At 45.0% G+C, this 17,561-nt stretch overlaps 1 protein-coding gene across 13 annotated transcripts in view; it reads left to right on the top strand.

Annotated features, from left to right (window-relative positions):
• Nucleotides 1-2,863: 2,863 nt before the first annotated feature.
• PDLIM5 (PDZ and LIM domain 5) overlaps nucleotides 2,864-17,561 on the top strand; it is a 128,613-nt gene continuing 113,915 nt past the window's right edge. For 3 of the 13 annotated variants that reach the window (XM_054201934.1, XM_054201935.1, XM_054201936.1), the window contains exons 1-2: nucleotides 5,125-5,265; nucleotides 6,011-6,146. In XM_054201934.1, the coding sequence (XP_054057909.1) occupies nucleotides 6,051-6,146 (96 nt within the window). In that variant the 5' untranslated portion in view covers nucleotides 5,125-5,265; nucleotides 6,011-6,050. Of the gene's footprint in view, nucleotides 2,988-5,034; nucleotides 5,266-6,010; nucleotides 6,147-17,561 lie in introns of those variants that run through there. The other 10 variants (XM_054201929.1, XM_054201926.1, XM_054201930.1 and 7 more) reach the window with 8 other exon arrangements.

Here is a 17,561-nt window from a genome sequence, read left to right on the forward strand (position 1 = left end):
CCTCTGATTTCTGTGCCCTGTCTCGGGAGGCAAAGGAGAACAGATTGGTTTGTCACGAACTGATCACGCTGCAGAGAAGTGATGACGGATTTAAAAGTGGAGACTGCCAGCTTCGGGCGGGGAGCGGCACTGGCCTGGGCGCAATGGGTGGGTATGGCGCAGAGCGCGTGAAGCCCTGCCAAGGGCGAGACCGGCTGCAACGCCTACCAGCAGAAGTCTCCCTGCAAGTTCTCCTTTAGTCCTGGTGAATGAATGTAATCTGGTCTGAAGATGCTGCATGCAGAGGTAGCTTGGGCAAGCTACTCCTCCAGCAAGAAAAATCGAAGGCTTTTAAAGAACAGAAGTGGAAAAGGATTTCTTTTTTTTTTACTAATGTGGCTAGCCAGTATTCCAGGCTAAGACCACAGGCTGTTCGCTCTGGTGAGCTGGGAGCAGATTGCTACCCAAGCAGTCAGCACAGGGACATGCTGACCTTGGGGATGTCACGTGAGTCATGTTGGGGAGTGGGGACCTGAAGCTTTTTCTACTGTAATAAATAAAACAGCATGGGAGTGACCTAAGGCCCTTGTGACACAATGAAAAATCCCTGAGTTGGGGAATTTTTACCTCCATGAATTAAAATCATGTGAGAGAGTCTGTGTGTGTGATGGGGATTTTCAGTTTTGCCTGATTAGAGATACTTAATAGGCAAGTGCAGAGTAAAGAAGAAAGATTTCTGAAAGAGTTGTTCAGTTACATTAGTACGGGGTTTAAATGCTTTTATTTTTGAGATGCATTTGGCCTAGTCACGGCGGCTGACAAGACATGCAGCTCAGCGAGACAATGTTAAAATACCCTTATTAAAGTTCACGTAACTAGTACTGGCAGAACTGGGCTGGCCCCAATTTCACGCACACCCGGGCACCTACCCCAGCATCACCTCCAGCCTGGGGGCTCCTGCGTGGGGTAGCCTGTGTGGGCATGGGCACAGCTGGGCCAAACTTGGGCTTTGGGTCTGTTCAGGTGACACTTGAAACGAGGGACTGTGCTGCCCTCCTCCTAAATGGGGACGGAGGGACTAGGCAGGGCCATCCATGATAAGGACTGCGTGTTGTGCTGGCTGAATATGAGTCAGCAGTTTGCCCATGTGGCCAAGAAGGAAAACAGCATTCTGGCCTGTATCAGGAATACCATGGCCAGCAGGATTAGGGAAGTGATCCTCCACCTGTACTCAGCACTGGTGAGGTCCCACCTTGAATACTGTCTTCACTTTTGGGACCCTCACTAGAAGAAAGACATCGAGGTGCTGGACCGGGTCCAGAGAAGGGCAACGAAGCTGGTGAGGGGTCTGGAGCACAAGTCTTATGAGGAGCAGCTGAGGGAGCTGGGGTTGTTCAGCCTGGAGAAAAGGAGGCTGAGGGGAGACCTTATCGCTCTCTACAGCTACCTGAAAGGAGGGTGTAGTGAGGCAGGTGTTGGTCTCTTCTCCCAAGTAGCAAGAATAGGATGAGAGGAAATGCCCTCAAGTTGTACCAGGGGAGGTTTAGGATAGATATTAGGAAAAATTTCTTCGCTGAAAGGGTTGTCAAACACTGGAACAGGCTGCCAAGGGAATTGGTTGAATCACCATCCCTGGAAGTATTTAAGAGACGTGTAGATGTGGTGCTTAGGGACATGGTTTAGTGGTGGTTTTGTCAGTGTTAGGTTAATGGTTGGACTCGATGATCTTAAAGGCCCCTTCCAACCCGGCCAATTCTATGAATTTAAACTTTCTTCTGCACTCTTTCTCTGGAGGAAGTCCATGCCTAGAGAGGGGATTGAAATCCTTTGAATTGTAGTGCTGATGGTACTGTTAATGAAGTGCACATTTCTTTCATAGCCACTATTGTTTGTAATGACTTTTAATGCACGTGAAGTATGACAGTTATGAACCTCAAGCGTCACCTAGCTGTGCAGTGCAACTAAAGCCGAAAATGAAGTGTGATGGCTTCATCTTCACCCTGTCCCTCCCTCCGGCCATGCCAGGCTCTGCGAAGCTCAGCAGGGCGATCTCCCAGCAGGTCTGTCCCGCTTCAGAGTCAGCAGCTTCGTGGGTCGTCAAACTGATAGTCTCCGGGTTAAACAATTGTTCCGCTGACAGGCAAGTGTATCGTAGAAGGTAAGCTGATCAAGCCTCACCTTAGAAGCAGTTTGATTTCTTGCACCCACTCCTCTGGCGAGGCTGTGCCAGAAACCTCCCGTTCCTCCTTACTGTTGGACCCCTACTAATTTCCGAACTGAATTTATTCATGGCCACTTCACAGCCATGTGTTCTTGTGCCAGCACTGTCTTTTAGCTTGAGCAGCCCTTCTGCCCCACTGCTGCTCCCCGCTTTGATGTACTTTCAGGCGGCGAGCGTATCTCCCTGCCGCTCCTCTTGCTACTCCGCGCTAAATTAACCAAACTCTCTCTTTTTGTAAGGGCCGCTGCAGGCTGTCCCTGCAGCCGTGGGGGCTGTACGTGGGGCCGTGTTGAAGATTGTACATCTGAGACAGTGGGGAGGCTGCCTGGGGGGGAATATGGGGGCCGGGCCCCGTTGCTCCCCCGCCCGGCACAGCAGCCCCTTCCCTCAGGCGGGGAGGGAAGCGGGGGGGGGGCAGCGGCCCAGGGAGAGCCGGCGGCACCCCCTCCCGCCTTTCACAGGTGCGCCTTGATTATTTCCCTCTAGTGCAAAGCGGGGGGAAACGCGTGCGTTTCTCTGTTTAAGAAAGTAAAAGAATAGTAAACGGTAGGGCGGGCGGGAGGGAACGGTGTTTTTGCGCCTCCCCCAGCCCTCGCTCGGCGCTGGCCTCCGCACCGCCGCCCCGTGCCGCCGCTGCCGGGCAGGGCCGGGCCGGGCCGGGCCGGGCCGTGCCGGGGGAGGGGCGGCGGCGGCGGCAGGCGGAAGTGAGAACAAGACCGGGGGGACGGGGCCGCTGCCGCCCAGACGCGCCGCCGGTGTCCTCGGCACTCCGCACCGCACCGCCGGGGTGAGTGACTGGGGAGGGTTGGGGGAGAGGGGCAAGAAGTCAGCAGATTGGCCGGGGATTTTAAAACCTCACGGTGCTTATTTTAATTTATTTTTTCCTTTTTAATTTTTTTTTTTTTTTTTTTTTTAAGCGGGGAGCGCGGTTTGTCGCGGGCCGGGTCTGCCGGCGGTGCCCCACTCTCTGGGCAGAGCCCAGCCCCGGGGGCAGCGCCCGTGGGGCCCCTCGTCCCGCGGCTGTGGGGCACCTGTGGGGCTCTTCGCCCTGGGTTGCCTGTGGGGCTGCCTGGGGCTCTGGGGTGCCGCGGCCCCCAGGCTTTGTGGCACCCGTAGGGCCGCACGCCGGGCTGCCCGTGAGGCTCCTTAGATCTGGGGCTGTGGCTGTGGGGGCTGCCTGGGCACGGGGGTCCGGGGTGCCGCGACCCCCAGGCTTCGTGGCACCCGTGAGGCCGCACGCCGGGTTGCCTTTGGGGCTCCTAGGGCTGTGGGGATGCCTCGGACTGCGACCCATCCCGCTGTGGGGCTGGGAGGCTCCTCGTCCTGGGGCGCTTGGAGGGTTTCGGTGGGGGAGTGTGTGGGGGGGGCGCGGTACGGGGCGCTGGCGCTGCCCCCTCGGGCACAGCCACCCCTCTGCCGGGGGGGCAGGAGGGTCTCGCTGGCCACCCCCTCGTCCCCTGGGGACTAGGGCCCTGGTGACAGTGGTCGAAGGCAAGTGTTTCTGCCTGGGTTTTGAAATTCCCCCGTCCCAGAAGCAGATCCACCAAGCGTTTGATCGTCTAAGTGAAAGTTGCACAATTCCACCCGTAGCTGGTTTGTTTGCGCAACGTTCCCACATGAAGCGGAGCTGCTGGGTTGCAATACTTTCCCTTAGATGTTGCCCTAAGCATCTTTTAAGAAATTTGTTAAACTAAACTTTGAAGGGATTTCCTTTGTCTATTTTTCCTTGCCGGTGTATGTGTAAGCCTAGAGATGCAGACACGGCAGAATCGAGGGGGTGAGAAAGGAAAGATGAGTGATGCTGAGAGTGATGCATGGCATTTCAGCCTCTTCCCTCCCGTTTGTAGTTGCTACAAATGAAAAAGAACAGCCTCATTTTCTAATATAACTCAATCTTTTTTTCCTAGCTGTGTTATCGTAACTAGCTGTTACTCACGGTTTGTTTTTTTTATTAAAAAAAAAAAAAAGACGCTACACAAGCGCTTCAGTTTTAACTGATAGGTAAAACAGTCTGCCTGTGCCAATGAACTGCATGTGTGCTGATGGCTTGATGTGGTCTGCTTTTCTGCAGTCTCTAATTTATAGTGACCCGTCACTGCGGCGTATTTCATTTAGAGGGAATGACGAGAATTTGTATTTTTGTACGGAAAGAAATCTGTGACTAATTAAAATCCTCTTTTTACAAGGAATTCAGTGCACAGTGCAATTAAACGAGTTGTAGTTCCTGCTTTAGCAGTGAGCGAGTCCCCTAAGAGTCCTAGCTCAAACTTGGTAGAGGATTTTTACTACCTTCCCCCCCACTTCAGCCACATGAGAGCTCAGCCTGTACGTTGTTGAGACTTTTAAGGGTGGGTTGAGTCAGTGCCTGGGGTCAGAGCTGCCCCTTTGCTGAGTGCCAGCAGGTGGGGGTACATCAGGAACTGCCCAGGTACCCAGGCACTGCTCTTACCAGCTCCGAATTCTGCTTCCTAATATATATCTTGTTCTGCCCAATGCCAGCAGCCCCGTTCCGGTTACCTGAGTGCCTGCCAGTGTGCCTAAAGTTTGCCATTTGGTTTAGACACAGGTCTGAGCAGCGGATCTCTGTGGCTCTGGGAGGTGAACCCAGAAGCATGATGGCTTTCTCCAGGAGTGACATTAAATGTCCTTCCCTGCACCCGCCGGGGCCGCGGGACAGCCCCGTTCTGAAGGTCCACAGGGCTGGGCTGCATTTGCAAAAATCCACTGCCTCCGAAAAAAAAAAAAAAAAAAAATCCTACCCACCCTTGCAGGGTGTGAACAGGTAAAACCGGGCTTTGCATAGCTCGGTGGGGTCTGCAGCCCGCTTGCTTCTGCTTGACTGAAGGTCCACCTTAAATGTCCCTATCCCAGTATGGAATCTGGCTGTGCCCCGGTGTAGTCTTACACCCGCCCGCCCTGGTGTGCTCCTGCCTGCCTTCAGCCATACAAAAATAGACGGGATCCACTACCTAAGATGTCATTGTAGCGTTACTTATCCGAGGTGAAACTGAAGCCCTTATCTTTGACACTGAACGGCAATTAAGTGCTTCTGTTGCCTTTTAAAGGTAATTTGTTGCCCACGTTTGTGGGGAGGGAGATTCTCGGGTTTTGCTTTGCTTTTGCTGCCTCAGCGCTAAGTTGCAGCCGTGGGTATTTCGCTTTAGTTCACAGCTTTCATTTGAGGGTTGGTTTTAATATCGGTTTTGTCTGTAGTATTGTTCTACCAATATGAAGCTATGCTATAAAAATAAAGAAGTCACAAGGATTTTATTTTCCTCTGATTAACTTCAAAGTTGTGATGTTTTGACATCGTTTTGAAGCTGTCAAGACATAATGTGTTTAGAAACAAGCTTTGAGCTGATGACATGGCAGCGTATGATACTCATTTTATTAGAAATGAATGTGCCAGTAGTGCTAATTTCTTCCATACTTGGATTTAAGGGATACTGTCAATTCATGCTTGTCTCAACATTGACTTTTTTGTTAAATATGAGCTTTAACGTTGGGTGGTGGGTTTTTGTCCCCCACACAGTATTTGGTTAGTAAGAACTAGCTGCGAAACGTCTCAGCAACAGAAATTCACAAAGTCCCAAATCTATGTTACCAGTTCTCTAGTTATGTTTCTTCTTAAGTTATGGAGAAAACCAGGTGTGGAATAAAAGCACAAGTAATGACAGACCTGGTGTGGGGTTTTTGGCTGTTTTTGTACTATTAAGGGGAAGACAGATGAAGAAAGAAGGCTTTCAGAATGGTAGACAGTGTCTTTTGTTTTTATCATCTTTAAATTAAAGCCGTAATCCTCTTCCACAGGCATCAGTTCTTTGGATTTGATCCTTGAATACTAAACATCATGAGCAACTACAGCGTGTCTTTGGTGGGCCCAGCTCCTTGGGGTTTCAGACTTCAAGGGGGCAAGGATTTCAACATGCCTCTGGCTATCTCTCGGGTAAGTGCCTTTGCCTCTTTGCCTGCATGTGGGTATCCGGTATGCTGTGGCTGACCGGCAGCCTTCAGACATAAGTATGCAAAGCCATTAATTACAGATGCTGGGGCTCAGCTTGCCCTGTGGCATAGAGGATTGTTGGGTGCTGCACAAGCTGGGAAAATAAATCTTCTTTATTGTCTGAAGGCTCCAACAAAATTGTCTTAGGAAGGACGTGTTCATTTGAAATGGTTGTTTTATCTACATTTATTTATGCAACAAACAAAAGAAACCGCCCTTGAATTCCCCTCCTTGCTCTCACCCAGAAAACGGAGATGCAGAGGTTGGAGGCTAGCAGGAAACAGGCAATTTTCTGTCCAGGGCTGAGCCCGTGCTGTTCAAATGGGAGGCAGTGGGGGAAAAATCACTCATGTTACCCTTGTTTATTCAGCAGCTAGAGGATCTTCTGGTGCCTGTTCTTGCAAATCCCACTATTTACAATAAAAAGGCACTTAAATGACAGTAGTTGTAAATAGCTGTTCATCAATATGTGCCTGAGTGAATGTGCCACTTTCTCACCAGCATTTTTTAGAGTATGTGCTCTGAACTGATATTCAAACCATTTGGGGAACTAAATCAAAACAAATGTGATCTTTGTACCCAGGCGCTATCTAGGTAGTTTCCTACTTTAAACCATGTTTTCAGGGAGGACTTTTCTTTCAGTGTGGGCTGAGTTTCAAAGCCTTCTTCGGATGGCTGAAGCACTTAAATATAGAATATAGGGACAGACTTTGCAGTATTGAATTTATAGGATCATTGGAAATCTCTGGGTGAAGAAACTGGCTTCTAATAGCCCTGTACCCCAGCACCTTCAAATTTAATTTGCAGAGTGGAAGCGTTTATGTACAAATGGCACCTTCTCTGTCAACAGCTCTCCTCCCCCTCTTGCATATTCATATAGTTTAGTGACAAAGATGAATTATTTTTTACACCTGTTGGGACTGCAGAATTGATACTGCCCTGGGAGAGGGACCAGGTTTCTATTTGGGTTTATGCATCACAGCAATATTTTTAGCTAATTTCAACTAGCGATTCAAACTCTGCCAGTTCATTTAGACTGGCCTTATCCTATTCACCTGTGGATTATGCTGGTGAAGTAAAAATACAGTTTGAGTCTGCAAAATTATTTTTATATGGCTAAAATGGACTGCAGAGCTGTAGAAATGCTTGTGTACAGTTGAATACAGCTGATACCTGAGCCAAAAAGAGGCTGAGAAGGAGTTTATTCCCAAACTCCGGGGATTTCCAAGCTAAACTGTAATTCAGTTTCTTGTTCAGTAGCTGATTACTCCTACACTAATGAGAAATTTGAACTGGGGATGCAAATAGTGCTCTTCTGATTTGACAGTATAAGTGCTCTCATGACAAGGTTTTGCAAAAGCATAGGCTCTTGCCCTCGTAGGGTACTTGTGTGTGGTACTGATGAGCAATTAAATGCTGTAGGCAGTAAACCATAGTAAACAACCGGGTTTAGGAAAAGGTAGAAATTTCTTGTAGGAGCCTCTGCTGTCCTGGAGATCTAGAGTGCAGCCCCGCTATAAGCAGGCTTCCCATCTAAAAGCTTCTAAAGAGGAAACACACGTTGAAATGAGCCTAGACTACTACTTTATTGCAGGAATCAGATATGCTGTCGCAGGGAGTGGCCTAGGGGAACTGGCCTAAATAGCTACGTATAAAAGCCTTAGTTATGGGATTCCCTAATGACAAATGTCAGTGCCCACAAGAGCAGAACATAATGAAAGATGGGGACTGGAGTGGTTTTAGGACTTTAATTTGTGCACAGGAGGGGAAGCACAATATCCAATTCACCTATTACACCTCGGCACTGCTCCTCAGCTCAACTGTTTCTTCTTATTTGTGGTTAAGAGTATGCAAATATTAGATGACTGACAGCTGCCTTTGCCTTTTTTTTTTGGGGGGGGGATCAAAAAAGTGCTTAGTTCTGGTATGCCAATCCAGCTTTGGCCCGGTAACTGGAAGAATTCAATGCTGGTTCCTGGTATGCTAGAACAGCATGTACCATTCACCCCCCCCAGCCCTTCTTTTCCTGATGAGGCATAAATGCCTTCCTGTATCTGAAGACTACTAATTAAATTATTTTAGCAAAACAGTAATGAGACAGCAGAATTATGTTCTTTGGCAAGGAGGACGTTTTTGGTTTTCTTTTGTTTTTAATTTGTCCTCTAGATGCTGAGGATGAATCTGGCTGCACTGCTGAGGGCTAATTTCCTGCTTTAGTTTAAACTCCTTGAAATCAAGTTCAAATAAAGTACAGTTTACAAAGCGCAGAAAAAACACTGCTTTCTAAAGCTGTTTATCTGAAAAGTTAATCTCTTTTTAGTAATGATTTGAACAAATTAAGATTTCACATGGTTCCTTGGAGAAAGTTTTTATAAGTCATTTGGCTTTGTACAGAATGCAGTTTAAATGGGCGTGCTCCCTATTGCCTATGTGAGGGAAGACAAAAGCCTGTTTTGTGCTCTTCAGTTGAAGGTCTTAATGTCAGCTAAGGTGTAACAGGTTAACATTAATGCAGGGGTAGCAGTAACATTTGATTTCTCATAAGCTAGTATATTGTAAACTAGTTGCAACATCGTAACTAATAGCAACAGTTAGTTATTGCAGGGTTATGTCAGTCACTTAATATAGCTCTCTTAGTGATTTAAAGTTGCTACATATACAGCCATACGCATTTCATGGTAAGTAACATATGTGATGTTGGAGATACAGCCTTAGAGTTAGTGGCATAAATCAGTACAACAACAATGCGTGCAGTACTTGTTATGTATGCTTTCACCTGGCTGGACTTCAGCGGGGCGGCTTTTCACAGTTGTCCTCCTTACCTTGCGAAGGCGCCTGTCTGAGCCCTGCAGAGCCACTGCACAGGTTGGGAATTCCACACTGGGAAGCTGATGTGGGGCGGGTGCGGTGATGGGAGTGTGGTGGTGGGGTACGGCCCTCGCGACAGAGGGGTGAGTGGGAAGGAAGCTGCTCTGAAAGGAAAACAGTTTGATCTTCACCCTTCAACCAGGAATAAAGGGAGGGCTGAGGTGGTAGATCTACATCTTTTATTAACAGCCAAGTGTTAAAGTGCTTCGGGCCACCACATATAACTGTACTGTTGGGCTTCCAGGTAGTTTATTCTGTAATGGTACTTGTATAATGAGAGATTGGAAACTGTGACCAGTTGGCCTGCAGTGAAGAAGGCAAAATTACTGAAGTCGAGGTTTGCAAACTTAGATTATTTGGAGTTGCTGCTCTTTTTCATCATGGCATTTTACATTACTTAAAGAATCAACAGTTCTCCTTATTCCTTCAAGACCTATGTTGTGATGCAAAACTGAAAAAATGGAAAGCTAGAGCAGATAAGAACAAATTGCTGAGAGGTTAATTACATTCTGGTAGCTATAAAGTCGCTAATTTAGGAAATGACTAAGATTCAGACTTCTCTATGGAAGAAAAAGTTTGATGTCTATACATCTATCTGTAACATATGTAGTCACATGAAATGACACTTGCCATAAAGCAGTTGTCTTCATATGAATAAACTGATTGCTTCTGAATTAACGTAGACCACTGAAAAGGCAGCTACTTAACAGGTATCTCCTTTTCCACCTGGTAGATTTGTGTGGCGTTGTGCCAACATTCTTGAGTGTTGGCTACATACACCACAAGAATTACAGCATGGGTCCTCCTTGTTTCTCAATTATTTCCAAGTTGCAGGATGTTCTGCTAAACACCAGCTGGGTCAAAGCTGGACTATTGGACCAAAATAATTGCAGCTTAATTTGTTTTCAATCAGGATTGCCAATAATAAGGGACATGCTGTTGCTGATTTCCACATAGATCTGTGGTCTTAAGTAAATCCTACTGATGCTAGGGATATGTCCAGTTTGGGAATAACATTGTTCTACACTCAGTAGATCTTTGCCTTCTAGATTTGTTTGCGTAAGAGTTTGTTTTTTCTGCTGAATTAGAATAAATGCAGTTTTGAAGGTAAAGTAGTCCAAACGCACTGCTAGGCAGGATTCCTGGAGTGGCTCTTGGGCATGCTAATTATTATATTTACAGAATTTGGGGTTAATGATATCTACAACATGGCCTATGTTGTTTACATGCAACACAGTAGCTTTTAAAACAATACACACTTCTACAGAGTTTGAATTAACGTTATATTTGCTTTACTTTTTCGGGAGTTGGTTACTTTCCAATGCATAACTAACATAAGCAGAATAAACTCCGTAAGCATGACTGTAGCTTTAGAATTGTCAAAACTGCTGTCCTCTGCAGACTGGAATCAATAGTGTTTGGTATTGATGATGTATTCATTATGTTCTGGTGACCTGTGACAGATTTAGGTATTTGTTCTAAATGTATGCTTGAAATGTTTGTAGCCTATCAAAGATGTTGTGGCGCGGTCTCTAAACAGTGCTTGTCTCTGTTTTATGGCACTAGTTACCACTAGAAACAAGGAAATACTGAAGTGAAACTACAGTTTGAACAGTAACGTAGTCTACATGCAATATGTACCCTCCCACCTAATGCAAATACATAGGATGTTTTCTTGTATTTAAAAGTTACTTTTTTGTTCAATCCTGGTGGCAACTCTAGCCATCTTCCTTCTGAAGACGTTTTGCTATTTGTCTTTCTCCTCCTGTAAGAATCAAATGGAAAACAGTCGTGTTGAAATCCTTGACCTGACTGACAGCTCTCTTTTTCTACTGCAACTTCTTTCAGTGTCACCCTCCCAGCTGCTCCTGGCTTCAGTGGTTGCTTTGCCTCTTCAAAAAAAAAAAAAAAAAAAACAAAAACCCAAAACAGAACAAACAAACAAACAAAAAAACCCTTAGAAATAGACCCTTCTTTTTGCAGTTTTTCAGTTTTCCTTATTTCATCTGTTTCAGGTATGTTTTTCTGCGTTATTGCTGCAAGGTTGTAGTTGATGCAAGGCTGATGATAATGAATATGTCAGCAAGCAGTACAGCTAGGGAGTAGGTGGGAGAGCAGCCCACCTTGGGATGAAGTAGGGAATGGATGTGCAGCAACATCAGCTGCTCAACATTTACCCCACGTGAGCATAATGACATTCCTCATGCTGGTATGGGGAGGTCACTATCAGAGGAGTTGTCTGCTCTCCCGCTTTCCTTCCTGCCTACCCAGGTATGTACATGGCTCCCCAGCAAGTTGTCCACGTGGTCGGAGCACGTATGATTGGTTTTGCACAGTGTTTGCTTATTCAGGGGCTTGGCCTTTGGCTGCCTTAATATTTAGAAGCAAGCTATCTTAAAGTCATTAACATCTGTGAAAATAATGTTAATGGGAAGAGAATAAAGGAAAATGATGCTTTGAATGGACCTAGAGCGTGTCAGCTTTGATTGACTAAACCCTGGCTGAGCCTCTTGCCCTTCTGTTTGTGTGAATTATTTTACTAAGCCATGCGTGTCATAGCCAGTAAAATCAAGTTTTGTGTAAGTATGAAATAAACTATTGCAGTGGAGGGCTGGGGAAATGATCTTTCGAGCAGGCATGTGAAACAGGAGAGAAACACTGAAACAACTGCTGGTCTGGTCAGTGATAATTGTGTTGGTAACTTTATGCTTCATCCTGGAAGCTACTGAGAGCTACTAACTAAGCCTGAACTGCCAGCTGCTGGCATTGCTGTGCTGGTTTGACTTGCTACCGAGTTGTGGTGGTTTGCACAAGATACAGCCGGGGATGTGCTCCACCACTGCAACTTCCTGGCCCAGGGTCAGAGACATCAGTGCAGGTCACAGCACTTTCCTGCTGGTCCTGCTTCTACGGCAATAAATGCTGCATTTTACGGGAGATATCAGTGCTTATGAAATGGATGTGATTAGCCAAGACATAAAGCAAGAAGTGTTACTCTGTTCTGTTTAATTCTGTTTACAAGATGTGGTTTACTGAAAAAAATACTGAGAATGACAAATGAGCTACGGTTGCCAAAGTCTGTATCCTCTCCGCACCGAGGCCTGAAAGAGCGTAGGTTTTTTCTTTGGGAACCAAGTGGAATATGGACAGTTAAAAGCTCCCAGCTGCACAAGTGGTTTAATATGAGTGAGTTTTCTGAAAGTCTAAAGAGTGCTGGTTAGTGCTTCAGAGTTTGCATAGTTGCCTGCAAGCAACGTCCTCCTTTACAGAGCTCCTCCGTTTAACTTGAAGATGGAAAGAGAGATCAGTTGGTACAAACATAATTTCCCCATTGCCTCTTTTCCCACCACTGTTTAACCTCTTTGTGCTGAAAATTGGGAAAAGGGCCATATTTCCCCATACCATTTGTTTTCCTTCCCTTGTCTCTTCTGCTGTGCAGTTTGAAGCAAGACAGACCATCACTGGAGTGGGGCTGGGAAGAAGGGAGGGCATGGGGGAGAAGAGGCGGAAGAGAAGTGCCTGCATCTTGTCTGCTCATGACCTTAATTGTCAGAAAACCTCCTCAGACCAAGTAGGAAGCTAAGTTATTTTAAAATAGTTCCTCTACTGATGTCATTCCCCCAAAAGTGAACCTGGCTGTACTGGGGGAAAAAGGAACCAATGAGCTTGTAGCTGAGGGATATCTGATGTGATGTGTGAACATATTCTTTTTACATTAAAAAATGCTGGTAACTCTTTTTCCCCTTATAAGTGACAGTTTAGTTACAGTATGATGAGTACAAGCTAAATATTTCATGATGGAAAAACTAAAGTGTTTGTTTGCAGTGTCCGCTTCTCAAAGACAGATGTAGTGAAAAAATAAACTCTGATTAGATGTTCAGAGCAGATGCAAAATTGGCAGTCCTTCCGGACGCCAAAAAGCAGGACAATTTATTGAATAGTAACTGCAAAAAAATTAGGCATGTTTTCTTTGCGAGTATCTGGCCCTGGAGGCCTGACAACTTCTGTCGACTTCCCCACCGTTTGGAGATGCTATTTTTAGTGTAACTGTTTTTCTCATTATTCATTGGCCGATGGCTATCAGAAGGCATTGTGAGAAAAGACATGGTGTTGAAAGGTTTGTTTGTTTGGCTTTGGGATGGAGCCAGGAGATAACATTGTTGGCTTTTCTTCATTTGTTTTGACTTTTTAAGAATAGATTTCATATGTTATCAATATAAGGGAAAGTGTGAGAGAAAACTGTCTCTCGTGTTCCTAAAGCAGTGGAAATATGTGAAGGTTGATGATATTCCTCTTGCCAATGCTCAAAAAAAAAATAATAATTGAGGATGAGGTTTGTTTGAACAAATATGAGAAATAGAAGTATGCTTTCTTCCATAAGTGGCTGTTACAAGCATAGAGACAGAAGGAAAGGAGGCCACTGCTAAGGCTGGTATTACGTGAGTCTTTGACTCAAGTCTTCAGGGCAGTAGAAGTAGGGAAAAAATGACAGAAGTATCTGTTCAGGTTCCCTCTCCGTAAGAGGTCTTCAAGCTGAGTTTGTGGAGAGAGGTACTATCTTCTCTTAGGTGAGTTGATGTGGGTGGAAGAAAAAGGTTATGAACTTTGGGCACAGAATCCTTTGAGGCGCAAGTAGCTTCAGTTACCATATTGACTTAAAGCCTTGCTCCTATTAAGGAGTTTATACTGTCCTGCTGCTCTAGTGCGCGATGACGAAGACAGAGCTGATGAGTAAGAGTCTGAGTGTCACTAACTGCACTAGTCTGGTTTAAATGCAGGCAAGCTACTGCTGTCAGTATGTCAGTAGGTGATTGTGGGCTATACCGGTCTATGATGGTCTTCTCAGACAAGTTTGCTGATAAATCAGGTTTGTTTACTTAGGTTTGCTTCCAGGAACTGTTCTGGAAAGGGTTTTCTTCAGGAGCATGGTCATGCTGGTAATGATATGCTGTGGGAATTCGGTCTCATCTTCTTAAGAGGGGGGGAAAAGGTAGGCAATAGGAGCTTGTGCTATGTTTGTACTGAAGAGCAGTCTCTCTAATGACTTGCTTAAATCTAGGTACATGTGGAAATGAAGTTCAAAGAAAAGGAGGAAGATGCAACAGAGGAAGAGAGAGAAAGTGTGGATGCTGTTAGCTTTGGTACAGCTGTGAGGAGGGGCAGGTGCTACTCTGTGACTGGCTGATACTCGCGCACCAGCCAGCTGCATATGCCTGTGGCCACTAAACACTTCTGCAGAACAGACCTAAGGTTTCAAGTTGGGGAATGAAGGCCACCTTTACTGGACAGCCTGTAAAAGTCTGATCTCAGTGACTTGCGTAACACCGCATAGCGGTATTCCCGCCATCTTGTTGCATTTCTCTGCTTCATTCGTCACTCGCCTTTTGACACTCAGTTAATGGGATGGTGTCCCACAAGTGGTAGCTCTTCTTTTGTCAGTTCGAAACACCAGTGCAGTTCCCAGCATATAGTCTCTTGTGTACGCTGACCCAAGGAGAGAGGTAGTAGGGGGACAAAACAGCACATTATAAATTGAAGACTGTATTGTGATGCACACCCTCAGAGCAGATCAATAAGCACTGCCCTAATGGAATATGCTCAGTGGTTTTGGTGTAAAGCATAGTTAGCAGGCACAGACCATGAAGAGATTTCTGCTGTCGGTCCCTTATTTTTACTTAACAGGGAACACAGTAGTCTTCAGTGTTCTACAGTCCAGAAAACTTGGAGTAAAATCAATAATTCTGTGACACCTGTGTGACTGTTCTACCTATATACTATCAAGCTTCAAGATGTACCAAGTGTTGAGTCCCCACTCAAAACAGGAATCTCATTCCTTAAGAGATTGGTGTTTTTTCTTTTAATGTAGGCCAGAAAATTTGAACTGGAATAGTCCATAGTATTTTTTATTATTGATTATTATAGTTTCTATCTGATTCGGAGTTAGTATTGCATTAGAAACCTCAGCTTAAACAGTTAAACTTAGTAAAAGTACCAGCAAGAGAAAATTGCATCTGATAGGTGAAAGTATTTGCAAGTATGAACTCTCGCAATTGCTGTCAGCTGTGCCTGTAACAAAGCCCTGAAGTAAAATGTAATGCCTTGCGTGAAGTCCCATAGGCTAAAAAGTGGATCTTGCCAGGTCTTTAGTAGTCCTGTTGGAAAGGTCAAATGGTTTGCATGTTAACTGGATAGGAAAGAAGTTTGGCTTACCCTGGTCTATATTAAGGGATGACTTAATGTGGTATCTAGTTCTTTCTCTAACAAGTGATTGAACAATGTGAAGTACTTACCATTGGAAGGCATCAGAAACATTTATTTTGTGTGAATTATTTCATAGTTCTTTTGAAGGCTTGAATAGTGATTTAGATGCTAAACAGATTAACGTAGAGTGTATCAATTTCAGGAGGCTAAAACTCGCTGTTTGTTAAGCTTTTGTGTTTATGAAAATAATAGGATCATATTTAGATATTCTTACAAAATTTATTAAACCTGTGGAGAAAATAATCAAAGTGTCTCCATTAAGTGTGATGTTTTATTGGCAGTAACAGCATTTGAGATTTTTAAAAAGGAATTCTGTAGAGCAAAGACAAAATGCTGTAAATCTGAAAATTGCAGACATAAATAAAAATGTATTTTTGTTATTAAAAAAGTTGTATCACCTCGGTCGAAACTCTAGCTATAGAATATTTTTGTGCAGAACCCGTAAAAAAAAAAAAAAAGGCAGCTTTGCTGTGAAAAAATTCCCTCTGCCAGACAGAACAACTTAATCTCAAAGTTTATGGTACATCTGCTATTAAAGCTTTTTCTTTCTAATGTACATCTTACACATGACAAGCCAGGCATAGTTCTGAGTCGAAGGCAGCTAGTAAATGAAACTTTTCTTTCTTTCCCGTGAATTAAGTGGCCAAAATTGTTGGGTTTTTTTCTGGGGTGAGTGAATTCCTTGCCAGTGATGTCTAGTGATTTCTTTCTGGTGAATTCCTTGCCAGTGATTTCTGCCTCTTTGTGGTTCTAGACTTAGCTTGGCGTTGTGAAAGACATGGAGAGGTAGACTAATGGGATTGCTTGTCTCCAACTTGCTCATGTATCTAAGCAATTCCTTCTAAGCTGTTCTATTTTTCTTTACCTAATGCCTTTTAAAAGGACGAAGGAAAAAAAAGAAAAGCAAAGAAAAAACCCAATGGAGATGTACAAACCAGAGAGCTTGGGCACAAACCAGGAGTTGGGTTGGGCTTTCTTTTATTACACTGATAGGGAAATGGAAAGCTTGTAAAGCTTTAAACATCAAAGACATCTTGGGTAGAGTAAATTTTCTTCGTTCCCTGTCAGCTTTCTGCAGCTCCTCATGAAATTACAGTGTTTTGAGTCCAGACCAAATAAGAGTGTTCTCTGCCTACGGTCTACGGTGGCTTGTTAGCAATTATTTAGGAACGAAAAGGAATCCCCCAAAATATGTATTCTGACAGAGTATACTCAACCCTCAGGGGACAGTGTGTTAGTTCTTTGCGAGGCACTGATTATCTGGATTCACGGCTTGATCAAATGTAATGTAGATAGTGGTCAGGGGACACAATCAACCTCGCAAAGGAAGCGGTAGTGGTCGGAGAGTGGGCAGCATTGCATCCTATCTGGCAGCCTGCGTTCCTGTGCTCTTTAAATCTTTTCTTAATGCATAGAGCTGTGAGGGGGGGGGGGGAAACCGAAAACATTGGCAGTTCACTAAAATGGGAATAAGCTTATGTAATAACCTAACAATTTTCTTGTATGTGAACTGGCCCCCAGCTCTCTGTCTGTGGTAATCACTGGCCAAAGAAGGTTGGCAGAAAAAAAAAAAATAGTGCTCGCATCTCCATGTCAGAGCTCAAAGCCAGCTCAACAGATGAAACTCTTCCTCCATCGGTGCTTTAAGCAGGGATCGTAGGTGGGACTGGTGTAGCAGAGACTCACTCAGCCCAGCAGACTTGGCTGCAGGAGCTGGGGCTGCTGGTGCAAAGGTAGGGGGCAGGTACTTGGGGACTGTACGGTCTAGAATTGCCGAAGCCAGACTTGCTAGGACATGTCTGTCTGTATACTAAGCTGTGAAAACCGCCACTGAATGCTTATTAAATTACAGCTTTTGTCAGCTATGGATACAGTCTATTCTCTCCACTTTCCAGCTGTCGTGTTTTGGCAACTGGCTATAAGCAAAAGTCATTGTAGCAGGGGCTTACATGAATCTCCTTTGAGAGCAGATTCAATTTGTAAATTAAATTATTTTGCTGTTGTGCAGATTGAATGTAATCCTGTAAACACTAAGAACCCAAGCCTTGGTGCTGCAAAAACACTTGAGCAAAAGCGTAATTTTAGGCATATTAAGTTGTCTCCGTAAGATGGCTCTTGCTTAAGGCTCAGCCTGTGTTGATGTGCATGGCTGCTCAGCACCCAGCAGTGCTGGGTCGTCAGACTGCTGCTACCAGAAGGAAAGAAACATTGGCTTGCTTGGAGGAGACA

Source organism: Rissa tridactyla, chromosome 5 (assembly GCF_028500815.1).
Source record: "Rissa tridactyla isolate bRisTri1 chromosome 5, bRisTri1.patW.cur.20221130, whole genome shotgun sequence".
Lineage (NCBI taxonomy): Eukaryota > Metazoa > Chordata > Aves > Charadriiformes > Laridae > Rissa > Rissa tridactyla.